General features: G+C 50.2%; 1 protein-coding gene across 4 annotated transcripts in view; it reads right to left on the bottom strand.

The window, feature by feature from the left end:
• Positions 1-493: 493 nt before the first annotated feature.
• dennd2a (DENN domain containing 2A) overlaps positions 494-20,213 on the bottom strand; it is a 97,034-nt gene continuing 77,314 nt past the window's right edge. For 3 of the 4 annotated variants that reach the window (XM_033037483.1, XM_033037480.1, XM_033037481.1), the window contains exons 13-21: positions 19,025-19,165; positions 16,466-16,614; positions 10,421-10,598; positions 9,921-9,962; positions 7,436-7,544; positions 4,111-4,350; positions 3,354-3,440; positions 1,842-2,241; positions 494-792 (exon numbers count right to left, since the gene is read on the bottom strand). In XM_033037483.1, the coding sequence (XP_032893374.1) occupies positions 2,210-2,241; positions 3,354-3,440; positions 4,111-4,350; positions 7,436-7,544; positions 9,921-9,962; positions 10,421-10,598; positions 16,466-16,614; positions 19,025-19,165 (978 nt within the window). In that variant the 3' untranslated portion in view covers positions 494-792; positions 1,842-2,209. Of the gene's footprint in view, positions 793-1,574; positions 2,242-3,353; positions 3,441-4,110; positions 4,351-7,435; positions 7,545-9,920; positions 9,963-10,420; positions 10,599-16,465; positions 16,615-19,024; positions 19,166-20,213 lie in introns of those variants that run through there. The other variant, XM_033037482.1, reaches the window with a different exon arrangement.

Raw genomic sequence — 20,213 nt, 5'->3', positions numbered from 1 at the left:
AAAGTGGACAGTGCCTTGGCCCAAGATGTTGAGACCGTCACCGTCATTCATTGTGATCATCCCCTATCAATAACCCGTGCCTGCCTTCTCCCCCTATCCCTTGACTCCACTAGCCCCTAGAGCTCTATCTAAAAGAGTGATTCATGTCAAAGGGTGAATTACTAGATTTAATCAAACATTTCATCCGGGGAGCAGGACCAGATGCCAATGCTATTGAAGGCTGAACGAGTACAAATGAAGTCACGCCTGGCCTTTGTCTAATACTTTCAAACAGCAGGAGTGTTGCAAATGATCAGCATTGCTCTAGAATTATACCTGACTAGGAATCTGTACACGAACATCCCCATCCCCACCGTGATCACTATGTCAGCACGAAACTACTCTGAAAACATTCCAGTGATGCAACATCAGTGCCCCTTTAACCGTGACTGCTTGGATTCTTGCACTCATTGAGTTTTCTCTGGCAATTGTAAACATTGTGATGATCCTCATCTTTTGTTATAGTACCGCCTCTTATTTCACATTCCCATCGGATGGGCTGAAGGGCAAGCACGGCAACATGCCGGCCCTGGTAAGTGTACCCGAGCTCTCACTCGTCAGGCAATGCTAGACACAACATGGGATGTCTGGTTGGGAGAAGCCCATGTCCACGGGTGAAGTGGTGGTGCCTGCTGTAGACAAAGTATCCATTGGTATTTGGGGTTCAGACTGCTGTAAGCCAGCTCCTTGTGCGCGGATAACTTTTTTGTACACTGCGACGTACATCGCCAAAAATGACAGTCATGCCATCTCCTGCTTTGATGGGATTACTTAAGGGCCTGTCCCACTTGCATGCGATTGCGTGCGTTTGGCGCGACCAACGGAAGTGGAGGTCGCGCAAAATTTGCGCTCATTTCGCACGTGACGTAATTTACGTCATGCTTACAAATCAGCTGGGCAGGAGGCGGGCCGACTGAATTTGGGTGTCGCATGGCGTCGGGCGGTGACGTCATCACGCAACACCACGCGCTAGGCGTACGCCGTCAAGACGCTGCGTACGAACGCAATGCGCCTGTGTGCGTACGTGGTACGACAGGCCGTTGGTGCGCGGAGATTTCGGTCACTGCAAGAATTTCGTGATGTCGGGACCAACCCCGCACAACTCCATACCCCTCCGCGCTTCTAAGTGGGAGCGGCCCTGCGCAGCCATACGGTGCCCTGTACGCCTCAAGCGACCACGAGGTTGCGTGATTTGCGAGCCAAGATCGCGTAAGTGGGACAGGCCCTTTACTGTCTAAAGGTCTAGGCCAATGCCAATGCCAAAAGGAATTCTCTCAAATCTACCCTACCTGCTTGCTGTCTATGACACAACTTCAGAGCAAATGGAAGATTCTACACACAAACTCTGGGAAGTGAACCGCCACAGGGCGACTCTATTTAAACGGGAATGCTGGCAATTAGATACAATTTCAGATTTCCGGCTGGTTTAAAGATGACATTTCTCATCTCCCCATCTCCTCGTGACTCCACCATATTGCCAGTTGTGTGTGTGTGTGTGTGTGTGTGTGTGCGTGTGCGCGTGCGCGTGCGTGTGTGTTGAAGGCTCGTTTATGCATTGTGACAGTGATTAATGCACAAGGAGCTCTGTGCTCCCTCCATATTATAGCTCAAACTGCAGAGCATTGGTCTGTCATCAGGCACGGAGTAGACCAGCCTGCCCAGCCAACCCCCACTGAAAAACAAAGATGATGTCTCTGGTGCAAGACTGCGCCCAGCTGATAGACAAGCTGTGCCGTGATAGCAGATGCCGAGGATATCTCCGTGGAAACAGAATCCCCAAACGCTGTCTTTCTTTTTTAAACGTATTCACACATTTACAAACTTTCTCCTTTATCTCTTCTCTCCTTCATTGTCCGGCACTTTCTTCTCTCAAAAATAAAAGGCCCGTCTCCAGTGACGGACGCTTCCTCCTCCCCTGGTTCCGCTCCCTCCTGCAGGGAACGTGTTGGGGGTCGGGTGCAGCAAATGAGGTCAGAGACACGCAGACTTTAGACGAGTCTAGACGACAGAGAGCGGCTGGAGCGGGTCCATTGCCCTCAGGACTGCCTCATTCCTTCTTGTAGCCTCCTCGTGTGTACCGATGCCTCGCCAAGAACCACTGATTGGAGAAAAAGTAACCGCGCTGCTGCTCCCAGCCGCCTTTGCTTCTGCGATGCTTTCCCAAAGGCGTTTACTTCTTGTGGAGGAATTTCATTTTGCTGCCTAGAAATGAACAACAGGTGATTAATTGTCAATATAGCGACCGCTGAAATACCATCTATCTCTTTAATGACCCTCGGACTATCCTTGACCCTCGCTGGCTTTACCTTGCACTAAACGTTGTTCCCTAATCATGTATCTATACACTATAAATGGATCGAGTGTAACCATGTATTGTCTTTCTACTGACTGGTTAGCACGCAACAAAAAGCTTTTCACTGTACCTCGGTACACGTGACAATAAACAAAACTCACTAGAGATGGTAGAGGGCAATAGATATAGGGCGTACAGTACAGTAAGCAGCCCTTCAGTCTAACATGCCCACGCCGACCAAAATGCCCCCTCTACATTAGTCACAGACTCCCACATCCATTCAAACCTATCCCATCCAAATGTTGTTGTAGTACATGCCTCCACCTCTGGCAGCTCGTTCCATGTAACCACTACCCTCTGTGTAAAAAGTCGCCCCTCAGGTTCCTATTAAATCTTGCCCCTCTAGAAGGATGAGAGGGTATCTCATTGAAACATATAAGATTGTTAAGGGCTTGGACACACTAGAGGCAGGAAACATGTTCCCGATGTTGGGGGAGTCCAGAACCAGGGGCCACACAGTTTAAGAATAAGGAGTAAGCCATTTAGAACGGAGACGAGGAAACACTTTTTCTCACAGAGAGTGGTGAGTCTGTGGAATTCTCTGCCTCAGAGGGCGGTGGAGGCAGGTTCTCTGGATGCTTTCAAGAGAGAGCTAGATAGGGTTCTTAAAAATGGCGGAGTCAGGGGATATGGGGAGAAGGCCGGAACGGGGTACTGATTGGGGATGATCAGCCGTGATCACATTGAATGGTGGTGCTGGCTCGAAGGGCCGAATGGCCTACTCCTGTACCCATTGTCTATTGTCTCTCACCTTAAACCTCCGCCCTCTGGTTTTTGATTTCCCCGCCCTGGGTGAAAGACTCTGTCCATTCACCCTATCTATTCCCCTCATGATCTGAAACATCTCGACATAAATCATCGCCCCCCTCCCCCAGCCTCCTGTGCTCCATGGAATAAAGAACTAAAAAATTACTTTCTTTGTGAATCTCCCCACAGTAAACAATTTTAACAAATACGTTACCTAGCCCTCTGAGAAATCGGTTCATGCCTCTTTGTTCACCCCCAGTGAGTGCTTCAAGGTAGTCCTGGGCTCGAAGCTCAAATAAACCTGCGGTAGATAAGAAGGTTCACCACGAGCAGGGTACAAATGTGTCAGAACAGAGTATCACCAAGTCTGAAGAAGGGCCTCGACCCGAAATGTCACCCATTCCTTCTCTCCAGAGATGCCGCCTGTTCCGCTGAGTTACTCCGGCGTTTTGTGCCTATCTTTGATTATGTTACTTGAGGGACCATGAAAGATGTGAGTGTGTTAGTGGAGAGAAGGAGGAGAGGCAGTACCAAAGATCCTATAGCGGAGCAAGATAGACCACTCCTGCTAAATGCAATGGGCTGACGTGTAGTACACAACGGAGCGGAACGTGGGCCTTTTTTTCATCCATTTCCGTAACCGGACTCGACCCGACCCGACCCGACCCGCAGTGTAATCAACGTTGTGGGGGAACAGTTTGTGTTAATAAATTATAATTCTGAAAATGAAGAAAAGATTTTTACCAAAGAACTTTGATTTTTACGAGGATGTTTCCGTAACCGGCTTCCGTCTCCGCACTAATATCTTTGCTCCGCTACGGGATCTTTGGTGCGGAGACGGAAGCCGGTTACGGAAATGGGGCCGAAAATGTCCCATGAATCTGCCCATGACCGCACTACGTCTATTTCGTCGAGTGGACTATCTTGCTCGCTGTAGTGTCTTTGGGCAGTACCACGAGCTGAACCCTCACCTCTGACCCCGAGCTTCCTCAGCTCTCGATCCTGAATGAACCCCCCGAACATCTGCGTCTCCATGAACACCTCCAGGAAGCGGCGAATACTCTTGGAGGCAATGGACTTGCGAAAGGTCTCTCCCAGGAAGATCCTCTCGTCCTTCTCACTGGAAGCCATGTAGAGGGAGTAGTGGCCAGCTATCTCCACAAAGAAACGTACAAAGGTCTCGGACACCACAGTATTAAGGGAGGCAACGCCTGGAAAAAATTAATACAAAAATTAATCCATGAGGAATTTGCCTCCTCTGTTCAAATATTGAATATGAATTAATTTTATATTTAAATATGAATTCTTCAGATTTAGATCTGACCAACAAAAACCCTTGTCTCCTCACACATCCACCTTTATCCCTTCCTCTGGCTTTATGTTTTATACATCTTCTCTCCGTATCTCACTAGCGTTTGTCTCCTTCCCAGCTCCGCCCTTTGTCCTCAATAACCCCCCCCCCCCCCCTCACCCTGGAGTTTAGAAGGATGAGAGGGTATCTCATTGAAACATATAAGATTGTTAAGGGCTTGGACATACTAGAGGCAGGAAACATGTTCCCGATGTTGGGGGAGTCCAGAACCAGGGGCCACAGTTTAAGAATAAGGGGTAAGCCATTTAGAACAGAGACGAGGAAACACTTTTTCTCAGAGAGTGGTGAGTCTGTGGAATTCTCTGCCTCAGAGGGCGGTGGAGGCCGGTTCTCTGGATGCTTTCAAGAGAGAGCTAGATAGGGCTCTTAAAAACAGCGGAGTCAGGGGATATGGGGAGAAGGCAGGAACGGGGTACTGATTGGGGATGATCAGCCATGATCACATTGAATGGCGGTGCTGGCTCGAAGGGCCGAATGGCCTACTCCTGCACCTATTGTCTATTGTCTCACCCAATATCCACCTATCGCTCATCGGGCTTTGTCCTGCCCCCTCCTCTCTCCCAGCATTCTCTTCCCCCCCCCCGCCACTACAATCAGTCTGAAGAAGGCTCCTATATACTTTCCCCAGAGATGCATCTTGACCTGCGGAGTTACTCCAGCACTTTGTGTCTTTTTTTCGTGAACCAGCATCTGCAGTTCGTTCCCACACTTGGAAGAAAAGCCATGTTTTTTTCCAAGAAAAGCCGATTTTTTTTTCAAGAAAAGCCAAGTTTTTTTTCAAGGACATGAGGTCAAGTCTTTTTTAAAGCATTGCCAAAAATCAGACGAGAACAGGTTTTCAAAAAAAAAAACAACAGACATTGAGAAATGTTTTTACACTATGATTATGACAATGTGGGATGTATTGCCTTCATGCAAGGGTCCCCAACCTGGGGTACATTTCACCTACCCAGGGGGTAAGTTTGTTCATTCTGGATTTGTACATGTTTTTTCTCCAGGTGTATTTACCAAATTGCTGCTGTACTTGCTGCTTATGTTATTACTAATAATAATAATAATGGATGGGATTTATATAGCGCCTTTCTAATACTCAAGGCGCTTTACATCGCATTATTCATTCACTCCTCAGTCACACTCGGTGGTGGTAAGCTACTTCTGTAGCCACAGCTGCCCTGCGGCAGACTGACGGAAGCGTGGCTGCCAATCTGCGCCTACGGCCCCTCCGACCACCACCAATCACTCACACACATTCACACACATTCACACACAGGCAAAGGTGGGTTAAGTGTCTTGCCCAAGGACAAAACGACAGTATGCACTCCAAGCGGGATTCGAACCTTATTCACACACAGGCAAAGGTGGGTCAAGTGTCTTGCCCAAGGACACAACGACAGTATGCATTCCAAGCGGGATTACTGTACAGTATCACCCATCATTAGTCAACCCAAGGTGCCAGATCTGGCGACTCTGCACTGCCTCAGAGTACTGTATCTGAGGGGCTTATAGAAACATAGAAATTAGGTGCAGGAGTAGGCCAATCGGCCCTTCGAGCCTGCACCGCCATTCAATATGATCATGGCTGATCATCCAACAGTATCCTGTACCTGCCTTCTCTCCATACCCTCTGATCCCCTTAGCCACAAGGGCCACATCTAACTCCCTCTTAAATATAGCCAATGAACTGGCCTCAACTACCCTCTGTGGCAGAGAGTTCCAGAGATTCACCACTCTCTGTGTGAAAAAAGTTTTTCTCATCTCGGTTTTATAAAGGATTTCCCCCTTATCCTTAAGCTGTGACCCCTTGTCCTGGACTTCCCCAACATCGGGAACAATCTTCCTGCATCTAGCCTGTCCAACCCCTTAAGAATTTTGTAAGTTTCTATAAGATCCCCTCTCAATCTCCTAAATTCTAGAGAGTATAAACCAAGTCTATCCAGTCTTTCTTCATAAGACAGTCCTGACATCCCAGGAATCAGTCTGGTGAACCTTCTCTGCGCTCCCTCTATGACTTATCTAAGATAGACAAAAATGCTGGAGAAACTCAGCGGGCGAGGCAGCATCTATGGAGCGAAGGAAATAGGCAACGTTTCAGGCCCAAAACCCTGAAGGAAATAGGCAACGTTTCGGGCCGAAACCCTTACGGGTTTCGGCTCGAAACGTTGCCTATTTCCTTTGCTCCATAGATGCTGCCTCGCCCGCTGAGTTTCTCCAGCATTTTTGTCTACCTTCGATTTTTTCCCAACATCTGCAGTTCCTTCCTAAACACAACGCTTAACAAAGATGCATCTAAGTGCTTCTTCTTCTTCTTGCGTATGGCGTGCACAGCCTAAAGTTGTCGGACAGCTTGTTCTATTTTATTGTGCACGCCAGGTCGATTGCATTTGTTGAAACAGGGCGGGCCACCTGAAGGTTGCAATCTCCCACCCCCATCTAAGTGCTTGTGTGCAGTGATACTTGGTAGACAAAAGTGCTGGAGAAACTCAGCGGGTGCAGCAGCATCTATGGAGCGAAGGAAAAAGGCAACGTTTCGGGCCAAAACCCTTCTTCAGACTGGGTTGGGGGGGGGGGGGGTGGTGAAAGAAAGGGGAAAGGAAGAGGAGGAACCCAAAGGCAGAGGGAGAGCTGAGAAGGGGAGGAGACTGCATGGACAACCGGAAATTGGAGAATTCAATGTTTATGCCGCTAGGGTGCAGACTGCCCAAGCGGAATATGAGGTGCTGCTCCTCCAAATTGTGGTGGTGTTCACTCTGGCCATGGAGGAGGCCTAGGACAGAAAGGTCGGATTCGGAATGGGAGGGAGAGTTGAAGTGCTGGGCCACCGTGTAGCGATACTTGGACTGAACTGCATGCAAGAATGAAGTTCCAATAAAGTCCCACTGCGCCAGCACAGCAAGCGGTGCAAATATATTCGAGTGTTCGCTTACCCTCCACGAGAGAGTCCTCCTCCTGTGTCACCAAGTCATTTCTCATCTCCAGCACCTGCTCCAGTGCCATCTGCAGCTTGCGTGGTAGAATGGAATCTTCATCATCCACCTGGTAAACATAAAGGAAGCCAATAATGTCTGATGACACATAGAGACAGAGACAATCGGTGCAGGAGGAGGCCGTTCAGCCCTTCCAGCCAGCAACGTCACCCATTCCTTCTCTCCGGAGATACTGCCTGAACCTGCTGAGTTACTCCAGCATTTCGTGTCGGTACGGACCCGGTGGGCCGAAGGGCCTGTTTGTGCGCTGTATCTCTGTACTAATCAGGGGGGTATGGGGAGAAGGCAGGAACGGGGTACTGATTGGGGATGATCAGCCATGATCACATTGAATGGCGGTGCTGGCTCGAAGGGCCGAATGGCCTACTCCTGCACCTATTGTCTATTGTCTATGATAAGGGAATAATGTTTAGTGCAAGTTAAAGCCAGCAGAGTTCGATCAAGGTTAGTCCGAGGGTCACCAATGAGGTAGATAGTAGTTCAGCACCGCTCTCTGGTTGTGGTAGGATGGTTCAGTTGCCTGATAACAGCTGGGAAGAAACTGTCCCTGAATCTGGAGGTGGTGTGCGTTTTCACACTTCTGTGCCTCTTGCCCGACGGGAGAGGGGAGAAGAGGGAATGGCCGGGGTGAGACTGGTCCTTGATTATGCTGCTGGCCTGACGTGACAATAAACTAACCCTTGCCACCATTCTGCGCGGTTAATTTTGACTGTGTGTTTGTAACATCCTGAAGCCGCGGTCTCCGGTAAGCAAGTGCCGATTCGGGCCCTCCAAGCCACGGAGTGTGTTTGCTGTCCCGACAATAGACAATAGACAATAGACAATAGGTGCAGGAGTAGGCCATTCGGCCCTTCGAGCCTGCACCGCCATTCAATGTGATCATGGCTGATCATCCCCAATCAGTACCCCGTTCCTGCCTTCTCCCCATATCCCCTGACTCCGCTATCTTTAAGAGCCCTATCTTGCTCTCTCTTGAAAGCATCCAGAGAACCTGCCTCCACCGCCCTCTGAGGCAGAGAATTCCACAGACTCACCACTCTCTGTGGGAAAAAGTGTTTCCTCGTCTCTGTTCTAAATGGCTTACTCCTTATTCTTAAACTGTGTGTGGCCCCTGGTTCTGGACTCCCCCAACATCGGGAACATGTTTCCTGCCTCTAGCGTGTCCAAGCCCTTAACAATCTTATATGTTTCAATGAGATCACCTATCATCCTTCTAAACTCCAGAGTGTACAAGCCCAGCTGCTCCATTCTCTCAGCATATGACAGTCCCGCCATCCCGGGAATTAACCTGGTAAACCTACGCTGCACTCCCTCAATAGCAAGAATGTCCTTCCTCAAATTAGGGGACCAAAACTGCACACAATACTCCAGGTGTGGTCTCACTAGGGCTCTGTACAACTGCAGAAGGAGTTTCAATCATCCCGACGAGAGGGCCTGTACATCGGGCTTGTCCGTAGCGGCGACTACGAAGGGTTCATGACCCCGACCACGGGTGAACAAGGAGGAGGCCTGACTGAACTTTGTGCCTTCCGCCACAGTGAAGAATTCTGGGGCGGATGTTCGTGTTAAATCTTACTGTGTGTGTGTGTGTTGTTTTTTTAAGTGTGTCGCTGCTGGCAAATTCACATCACTGCACCTTCGGGTGCATGTGACGAATAAAGTTGACTTTGACTTTATAAAAGGCCGAGCAGTCTCACGCCACTTCCACTAACTCCAGGTGGCGTTTCTAACAGTTTGTTCAAGAAGGAACTGCAGGTGCTGGAAAATCGACGGTAGATAAAAGTGCTGGAGAAACTCAGCGGGTGCAGCAGCATCTATGGAGCGAAGGAAATAGGCAACGTTTCGGGCTGAAACCCTGAAGGAAATAGGCAACGTTTCGGGCCGAAACCCTGAAGGAAATAGGCAACGTTTCGGGCCGAAACCCTGAAGGAAATAGGCAACGTTTCGGGCTGAAACCCTGAAGGAAATAGGCAACGTTTCGGGCCGAAACCCTTTCGGGTTTCGGCCGGAAACGTTGCCTATTTCCTTCACTCTATAGATGCTGCTGCACCCGCTGAGTTTCTCCAGCATTTTTGTCTACCCACAGTACATGATAGAGGGGGCAACGCCAATATTTAAAAGAAGTGTCACCTGGGTTGGACACTATCTTGGAGACTGGCTTCATTGAGGTCCAGGTGGACAAAAATGCTGGAGAAACTCAGCGGGTGCAGCAGCATCTATAGAGCGAAGGAAATAGGCAACGTTTCCGGCCGAAACCGTTCTTCAGATGAAAAGTCTTTAGGGTACTTCATTTCTCTCCTTCCAGTTTCTCTCTCGTTAGTTCTCTAACAGGGGACGGCTTTCTGCCGCGCATTGCATGGCCCGTCCAAGCCTCAGTGAATCGGCTTCACCCCGTCACAGTTTGCGAAACAGGTGTAACACTCACCTGCCTGAGAAACTTGTTTGTCCCGAGGTTGACCACGAGCACCTTGAACAAAAAGAAGAGAGAGGATTTTATTCCAGGAGTTGGGTCTCAGCCACAATGGCCCCTGCAATCAGCCGACAAAGGTAACAGCAGCTGGCAACGTCAGTCAGAGGAAGACATAGAAACATAGACAATAGGTGCAGGAGGAGGCCATTCGGCCCTTCAGCACCACCATTCATTGTGATCATGGCTGATCGTCCCCGATCAATAACCCGTGCCTGCCTTCTCCCCATATCCCTTGACACCACTAGCCCCTAGAGCTCTATCTAACTCTCTCTTAAATCCACCCAGTGATTTGGCCTCCACTGCCCTCTGTGGCAGGGTATTCCATAAATTCACAACTCTCTGGGTGAAAATGCTTTTTCTCACCTCAGTCTTAAATGGCCTCCCCTTTATTCTAAGACTGTGCATGAGTGGCCCCTGGTTGTGAACGTTGCGACGTGTGTGTGCCGTGTGCTTACCTCTTCCAGTGGCAGCTCCTTGAGCTTGGGCAGGGAGCTGGAGAGGAGCCCGATGAGGAACGGCGTGGGGGAGCAGGCGATGTCGATCATGGCGGGGGGCAGCACGGGGATGTAGGTGTGCTGCCAGGCAAACGGGTAGAGAAGTGCCATCACAGCGTGGCAGCACTTGGACAGGGTGCTGTGTGGAGAATGACAGCAGAGGTGAGATGCCCGGATAGCTGAACTCACAGCTAACTAACTGACCAACCAACCCAGGGCACCATGATGAGAAGCCCCGTACATCCTGACAGCTGAACCCACAGTTTAAAGGGCCTGTCCCACGAGCATGCGACTCCATGCGGCAAGTGCGACCTAACGTGGTCGCTTCAGCCGTACGGCCTCGCGGGGCCGGTCCCACTTTGATCGCCGGAGCCGTGTGGAGTTGTGCGGAGCTGGTCCCGACATCGCGCGCGGGGCCCCGAAAAACTGACCGTGTTCAAAAATTCCGTCCGGCAACGGCCTGCCGGCCCGTAGCCGCCATCGACGCCGTACGTCACGCGCGAACTTCCTGCGGACTTCATGTCACTCACTCGACCTCCGCGCGGCCCCCGCTTCTGGTTTGGCCGCGCTTGCCGCATGCTGGTGGGACAGGCCCTTAACCCAGGGCACCATTATGTCTCTGCTCCTGATCGAGATGATGGGAGCAGCACCCAGCACAAATCACCCTGGCTTCACTACTGCCTTATGCTTGGAATTACCGAGATGAAAACTATCACAAAATAGACCTTCGTTGTACCTGCCACACTTTGTCCTGCCTCCCGCCTTTACCAGCTTTTTTCTCCCCCCCCCCCCACACCCCCCCCCACACGTTTTGTGTCTACCTTCAATTTTACCAGCATCGGCAGTTCTTTCTTACACACTTCCCTTCTTCTAGCAGTGCAAGGCGGCAGCTGAACCAGAGAGAGGGGCCATGTCCCTGCAAACTGACACCCCTCCGTCCTCAAGTGTGGCCACTGGCAACTATAGTTAGTGAAGCCCACGGGCCCTGCTGCCCTTCTGTTCCAGCCCACATTACTGTCACTTGATTTTTTTATTGCGAGGCTGAGGCTCTATTTCCTTCCATTCCCCGATCCAGTCTCAGCATTTTTTACATTTCAAACGTTCAAACATTCCTCTCTTTCAGAAACGCCGAAAATCATTTCTACAGATGTTGCAGGGGGAATAACAGCTGGCCGAAACCGTGAAGGAAATGGGCAACGTTTCGGGCCGAAACCCTGAAGGGAATAGGCAACGTTTCGGGCCGAAACCCTGAAGGAAATGGGCAACGTTTCGGGCCGAAACCCTGAAGGGAATAGGCAACGTTTCGGGCCGAAACCCTGAAGGAAATAGGCAACGTTTCGGGCCCGAAACCCTGAAGGAAATAGGCAACGTTTCGGGCCGAAACCCTTACGGGTTTCGGCTCGAAACGTTGCCTATTTCCTTTGCTCCATAGATGCTGCCTCGCCCGCTGAGTTTCTCCAGCATTTTTGTCTACCTTCGATTTTTCCAGCACCTGCAGTTCCTTCTTAAACAAGGTAAAAGTGTCGATTTCTCCTCCATAGTTAAGTCAGAGGCTGAAATGGGATTTGTTGCTTTAGACATAGGTCTCATTAACAGCAGAACTACAATGAGCATGTGGACAATTATTTGCTCATTCAAGTGGAACTAATTTGATTTGATGATGTTTACAGAGTGTTGGAGTAACTCAGCGGGTCAGGCAGCATCTGTGGAGAACATGGATAGGTGACGTTTCACAGAGTGCTGGAGTAACTCAGCGGGTCAGGCAGCATCTGTGGAGAACATGGATAGGTGACGTTTCACAGAGTGCTGGAGTAACTCAGTGGGTCAGGCAGCATCTGTGGAGAACGTGGATACAATGAGAAGAGATTACAACTTTACATTTTCAAGCCGTATTCTAAATCTGAAGAACACCGTGTTCCACAAGTCCAGTCGCCTCTTACTCTGGGCGCCGCGCTGTTTCGTTTAGTTTAGTTTAGAGAAACGGCGTGGAAACAGGCTCTACGGCCCACCCAGTCCACGCCGACCGTCGATCACCTGAAGAAGGGACCCGACCCGAAACGTCACCTACTCCTTCTCTCCACAGATGCTGCCTGACCCGCTGAGTTACTCCAGCACTCTGTGAAACGTCACCTATCCACGTTCTCCAGAGATGCTGCCTGACCCGCTGAGTTACTCCAGCACTCTGTGTCTTTTTTTAAATTGTAGTGAAGCAATTGATAGAAAAAAAAATTAACCTTAGCAAGCTCGTGTTTAGTTTAGTTCAGAGATACAGCACGGAAACAGTCCCTTCACCCATCGTGTCCGTGCCGACCAGCGATCACCCCGCACATTAGCGCTATCCTACACACTAGGGACAATTAACCTACACACTTGCACGTCTTTGGAGTGCGGGAGGAAACCGAAGCACCCGGAGAAAACCCACGCAGGTCACGGGGAGAACGCACAAACTCCGTACAGACAGCACCCGTAGTGGGGATGGAACCCGGATCACTGGCGCTGTAAAGGGCCTGTCCCATTTGGCCGTCATTTACGCGACAGGCCGGTAGTGACTGATGCGCAACAGTCGCACGCGTCATCGTGCGTCTGCGCAGCCGTCTGGAGCGCGGGACGTCATTTGAAGATAGACACAAAATGCAGGAGTCTGAAGAAGGGTCTCGACCTGAAACGTCATCCATTGCTTCTCTCCAGAGATGCTGCCGGTCCCGCTGAGTTACTCCAGCATTTTGTGTCTATCTCCAATCGTCTTGGCCCCGCTCTGGGAGTAGGAGTGGGGGGCAGATCCGGATCCGCAACGGCCGTGAGCCCCAGGCCGAGCTCGGCGATCGCTTGCCTGCTTCTGCTGCTGTTGGAGGTGAGGCGTCGCGCCGCTCCAGGGTGTCCCACTTTGGCCGTCATTTACGCGACAGGCCGGTGGCGGGCGAAGATTCCGTCCGGCACGAAACCCTGGAGCGCTGCGCGATACCGCGCGCAACTCCACGCTCCTCCACGCCACTCCGTGCGCCCGTCCCGCGCTACCCACACGCTACCCGGTCGCGTAAATGGCGAGCGAATGACGGCCAAGTGGGACAGGCCCTTAAGGCAGCAACTCTACCGCTGCACCACCGTGTTTGGGAAAATGTAGCGGTGTATCTCAGATTGAGGAGATTTCGTCGCTATCGTTCCTGAAGAACACTGGTGATGCCGTGCGGCCCTCATCCCTGCCCCTGCTTCATTACAATCGTGTGTGTGCCTGGTTCATCAATGCCCTTTCCCCACTTGGCTGGATGGATGCAAGACTTTAACTGGTTGGGTATTTTTTTTTTCCTTCCACCCCTTTCTTCTGCAAATCGAACCCGCTTAAAATCTGGAGGGGAAGGCGGTTATTTCACAATCGGGCTGCGTTGCAGACGTGAGGACAAGCTGGTTTGGTCGCTCTGCTTTCTGGTGCCCTAGAAGGTAACTTGCGGGGGAAGGATTCTGATCCTTCGTTTTGTTTCCCTCAGGCAGCTGCCAGATTGTAACAGCATCGCCCCTTATAGAGTAAAATGACACCCATTTGTAAAGAACCTCTCTGAGGCCTAGGACTGGGTTTCCATGGCAACGCCCAAAAAAAAAAAAAAACCCTGATAACAACAGCATTCCTTCGAGGTTCTCTAAGAACTAACTTGAGCCTGGAATTTGTGACACATCGGTGATTATCGGTTAAAGTGAGGGGACGAACTCACAGACTTTAAAAAGAGTCCATAACTTTACAGCACTTTACCATTCACTCGGTTTTAATTGGATATTTTTATCCGTGTTTACATTTTCTTCTTCCTCCAGAATATTTTTGTTTAAGATACCAGCTCTGGCCTCGAAAGATTTGGTTTCTTAAAAGAACATGTAAATATATTGGAAGCGAGACACAAAATGCTGGAGTCACTCAGCGGGACAGGCAGCATCTCTGGAGAGAAGGAATGGGTGACGTTTCTGGTCAAGACCCTTCCTTCCGACACAAGTTCCTTCATTTTGGACACTTATCTCCCTAATCCAGAGACAATCTGTTTTGTAACAAAACAACCATTTCAAAGAACATGGAGCCAGGGTAGCTAGTCTGTCTGGCAACTGGACCCAAATATAAACCCAGAGGTTGGAGATACAGCGTGGAAACAGGCCCTTCAGCCCTCCGAGACCACGGCAAGCATTGATAATAATAATAATAATGGATGGGATTTATATAGCGCCTTTCTAATACTCAAGGCGCTTTACATCGCATTATTCATTCACTCCTCAGTCACACTCGGTGGTGGTAAGCTACTTCTGTAGCCACAGCTGCCCTGGGGCAGACTGGCGGAAGCGTGGCTGCCAATCTGCGCCTACGGCCCCTCCGACCACCACCAATCACTCACACACATTCACACACATTCACACACAGGCAAAGGTGGGTGAAGTGTCTTGCCCAAGGACACAACGACAGTATGCACTCCAAGCGGGATTCGAACCGGCTACCTTCCGGTTGCCAGCTGAACACTTAGCCCATTGTGCCATCTGTCGTCCCACTGTTCACACTGGTGCTGGGGTACCTCAGCGGGTCGGGCAGCATCTCTGGGGGAAAATGAATCGGCGGCATTTCGGGGTAGGGACTGATGTATGAAAAAGGGTCCCGATCTGAAACATCACCCATCCTTTTTCTCTGGAGATGCTGCCTGACCCGCTGAGTTACTCCAGCACTCTGTGAAACGTCACCTATCCATGTTCTCCACAGATGCTGCCTGACCCGCTGAGTTACTCCAGCACTCTGTGAAACGTCACCTATCCATGTTCTCCACAGATGCTGCCTGACCCGCTGAGTTATGGTACAGCAGCATCTATGGAGCTAAGGAAATAGGCAACGTTTCGGGCCGAAATCCTTCTGGAAATAGGCAACGTTTCGGGCCGAAACCCTTACGGGTTTCAGCCCAAAACTTTGCCTGTTTCCTTAGCTCCATAGATGCTGCCTGACCCGCTGAGTTACCCCAGCACTCTGTGTCTATATTTGGGATCAACCAGCATGTTTGTGTAAACTGTGTTAAGTGTGTGTGTCTTGGGTTTTTTTGTATTGTAAAGCTGTAGAAAATGCAATTTTGTTGAAACCAAGCTGTTTGAGTGACATTAACAGACATTCTATTCTATTCTACTCATTCTATTCTGTCTGCAGTTCTTAGTTTCCACACTAGCTCTATGCGAACGCACTTTCTCATACGGGGGGGGGGGAGAGGGATTGACAGAGTGGCCAATTAACCTACAAACCAGCACGTCTTTGGGATGTGGGAGGGAAACCTGGAGCACCCGGAGGAAACCCACGTGGTCACGGGGAGAACGTGCAAAGTCCGCACACACAGAGGCAGCGCCCGAAGTCAGGATTCATCCCCGGTTCTCTGGTGCCATGAGGCAGCAGCTCTACCCGCTGCGCCGCCCCTAATGCAAGGGCAATGTTTATTGAGATGGGGCAAAGTTTAAAGGAGGCGTGCGGCTCAAAAGTGCTGGAGGTACTCAACAGGACAGGCAGCATCTCTGGAGAGAAGGAATGGGTGACGTTTCGGGTGGAGACCCTTCTTCACAACATGTATCCCAAGATTGATCAGCCGCATGTTGTTTCCGTTTAGTTTAGAAGTACAGCACGGAAACAGGCCATTCGGCCCACCGAGCCCACGCCGGCCAGCGATCCCCATGCACTAACACTGTCCTACACACACACACACACACACTAGGGACAATTTACCATTTTACCAAAGCCAATTAACCTATAAACCTGCAAGTCTTTGGAGTGCGGGAGGAAACCGGAGCACCCGGAGGAAACCCACATGGTCACGGGGAGAACGTGCAAACTCCGTACAGACAGCACCCGTGGTCAGGATGGAACCCGGGCCTCTGGCGCTGCGAGACTGCGACTCTACCACTGCCCCCACCGTGCCGCCCACTAGAATCTGTTGATCACAGTCGGGGGGGAAGGTACCACAGACTCTCATTCCTTTAGTCCTGCAGATAAACAGTGAGGGCTTTACTCACCTGAGTTTATCCGCTGTGAAGATCACCCTCCTCTCCAGCAGAAGGGAGGCAAAGACTTTAATCAGCTGGCGGATAGTCAGCGAGGAAAAGAGACACTGGAAGTCCACGTGCTCCAGCCGCGAGTCCAGCGGTCGACACAGCTGGATCACCTGTAGATTAGAGGAACGCATCGGTCACTGCTCCGGTCAGCGGGATCTCCTCACTGTCACCCATAGATCCTATAGCGGAGCAAGATAGACCACTCCTGCTAAATGCAACGCAGCGGAACGTGGGCCTTTCCTTCATCCATTTCCCGACCCGACTCGCAGTGTAATCAACGTTGCGGGGGAACAGTTTGTGTTAATAAATTATAATTCTGCAAATGAGGAGAAGATTTTTACCAAATTACTTTTATTTTTACGAGGATGTTTCCGTAACCGGCTTCCGTCTCCGCACTAGTATCTTTGCTCCGCTACGGGATCTTTGGGGCGGAGACGGAAGCCGGTTACGGAAATGGGGCCGAAAATGACCCGTGAATCTGCCCATGACCGTACTACGTCTATTTCGTCGAGTGGTCGATCTTGCTCGCTAGAGGGTCTTTGGTTCACCCGCTGTCGAGTGGCTACTTCAACTTGCGGCACACACAGCAATTATCTCTTCATTCACAAATCCAACAGGATTTGCAAGGGTCAAGGGTCTAGAGTCAAGGGCCATGGGTCAAGGGCCAAAAGTCAAGGGCCAAACATAGAAACATAGAAATTAGGTGCAGGAGTAGGCCATTCGGCCCTTCGAGCCTGCACCGCCATTCAATATGATCATGGCTGATCATCCAACTCAGTATCCCGTACCTGCCTTCTCTCCATACCCTCTGATCCCCTTAGCCACAAGGGCCACATCTAACTCCCTCTTAAATATAGCCAATGAACTGGCCTCGACTACCCTCTGTGGCAGGGAGTTCCAGAGATTCACCACTCTCTGTGTGAAAAAAGTTCTTCTCATCTCGGTTTTAAAGGATTTCCCCTTTATCCTTAAGCTGTGACCCCTTGTCCTGGACTTCCCCAACATCGGGAGCAATCTTCCTGCATCTAGCCTGTCCAACCCTTTAAGAATTTTGTAAGTTTCTATAAGATCCCCTCTCAATCTCCTAAATTCTAGAGAGTATAAACCAAGTCTATCCAGTCTTTCTTCATAAGACAGTCCTGACATCCCAGGAATCAGTCTGGTGAACCTTCTCTGCACTCCCTCTATGGCAATAATGTCCTTCCTCAGATTTGGAAAGTCAAGGGTGTTTTATTCTCATGTGTCCCAGATAGAACAATGAAATTCTTACTTGCTGCAGCACAACTGAATATGTAAACTCAATAAATAATATCACAAAAACTCAGGGGGAAAAAATGTAAATAAATAAAAAATAACAGTACAATTATATTGTACTATAAGTCTATTGTAGTTCATAGTTTATGAGGTTGTAGTGTTTAATATCAAACACGTGCAGCTTTGTAGATTAATCGGCCCTCTGTAAATTGCCCCTAATGTGTAGGGAGTGGATGAGAGGGTGGGATAACATGGAACTAGTGTGAACAGGTGATCGATGGTCGGCATGGACTCGGTGGGCCGAAGGGCCTGTTTCCACCATCTTTTAACCAATATCTATCAAAAAAGCGGAAATTAAACGGGTAGGAAACTTCATTCTGAAAATGAAACTGCAATTTGGGGAGAAGAGAGTGGGGGGATTCTCCATGTTATAAAACAAGTGGCATCTTATGAGTTGACTGTACGATGCCAGGACTGATCTTAACTGCAATGATAATCTCTTGTCCAGAGTAGGTGAATGGAGGTCCAGAGGACATAGGTTCACTTTTTACATTCACTAAGCCAACGTCTTTGGAGAAATCCGAAGATCTCAGAGAAAACCCACGCAGGTCACAGGGAGAACGTACATACTCTCCCCATAAGCCCTGACACACACACTAATCAAGAATCTATCTATCTCTGCCTTAAAAATACCCATTGACTTGGCCTCCACAGCCTTCTGTGGCAATGAATTCCACAGGTTCAAGGGGAAAAGATTTGATAGGAATCTGAGGGGTAACTTTTTCCACACAAAGGGTGGTGGGTGTATGGAACAAGCTGCCAGAGGAGGTAGTTGAGGCTGGGACTGTCCCAACGTTTAAGAAACAATTTCTGCAGGTACATGGATAGGACCGGTTTGGAGGGATATGGACCAAGTGCAGGCAGGTGGGACTAGTGTAGCTGGGACATGTTGGCCAGTGTGGGCAAGTTGGGCCGGAGGGCCTGTTTCCACACTGTATCACTCTACGACCAGTGTAGCTGGGACATGTTGGCCAGTGTGGGCAAGTTGGGCCGAAGGGCCTGTTTCCACACTGTATCACTCTATGACTGTAATCCCAGTGTAATTGAATGTTGGGTACATCACGAGGCCAAAGCCATTCTACGTGGCTTGCCTCTGGACCGACAGACAAGCCCTCAGAACATTGTTGTTCTTGGCCAACGTGAGCCGCAGGGTGAGGATCATGTGGGGTGACTGGAGAGAGAGCGGCGCGGCGCGGCGTGCCGTACCTCGTTGCCTGATCCCGGGAGGAAGTTTCTGACGGTGATGGTTCGTCCCGGAGCTGGGAACGGCGCCTCCATGATGCTCCTCATGAACGGCTGCACCAGGGCGGGCGATATCACCCTCCGCTTCTCCACCTCGTCCAGGATCTGCACGCCGCCATCCAAATACAGAAACGGGTCAGTCCCGCGACATCGCCACGCAAACATTCACCCTGTCTACCCAATAGACAATAGACAACAGGTGCAGGAGGAGGCCATTTGGCCCTTCCAGCCAGCACCGCCATTCAATGTGATCATGGCTGATCATCCCCAATCAGTACCCCGTTCCTGCCTTCTCCCCATATCCCCTGACTCCGCTATCTTTAAGAGCCCTATCTAGCTCTCTCTTGAAAGTATCCAGAGAACCTGCCTCCACCACCCTCTGAGGCAGAGAATTCCACAGACTCACCACTCTCTGTGAGAAAAAGTGTTTCCTCGTCTCCGTTCTACTCACGCACACAAGTTCCAGGAGCAGAATTAGGCCATTCGGCCCATCAAGTCTACTCTGCCGTTCAGTCATGGCTGATCTATCTCTCCCTCCTAACCCCATTCTCCCGTCTTTAGTTGAGTTTATTAGAGATACAGCCCGGAACAGGCCCTTCGGCCCACCGGGTCCGTGCCGACCAGCGATCCCTGCACATTAACACTATCCTACACCCACCAGGGACAAATTTTACATTTACCGAGCCAACGTCTTTGGGGTGTGAGAGAAAACCGAAGATCTCGGAGAAAACGCAAGCAGGTCACAGGGAGAACGTACATACTCTTCCCATAACCCCTGACACGCGCACTAATCAAGAATCTATCAATCTCTGCCTTAATAATATCCATTGACTTGGCCTCCACAGCCTTCTGTGGCAATGAATCCCACAGATTCACCACCCTCTGACCAAGGAAATTCTTCCTCATCTCCTTTTTAAAGACACACAATTTTATTCTGAGGCTGTGTGGCCTCTGGTCCTAGACTCTCTCTCTCTCCCACGAGTGGAAACATCCTCTCCACATCCACTCTATCCAGGCCTAATATTGACATTGGCTAGGGAGCACTGTGCAGAATGCCAGTGGATAGTTCTAATGAACCACCGTGGTCACTAGGACCAGGCTGGCGTGTATCCAAATGGAGCCGTTGCTATCCCATTTTACTTCATACTATAAC

The sequence above is a fragment of the Amblyraja radiata genome, chromosome 19, assembly GCF_010909765.2.
Source record: "Amblyraja radiata isolate CabotCenter1 chromosome 19, sAmbRad1.1.pri, whole genome shotgun sequence".
In the NCBI taxonomy this organism is placed as follows: domain Eukaryota; kingdom Metazoa; phylum Chordata; class Chondrichthyes; order Rajiformes; family Rajidae; genus Amblyraja; species Amblyraja radiata.
This window is presented reverse-complemented; position numbering and strand designations above follow the sequence as displayed.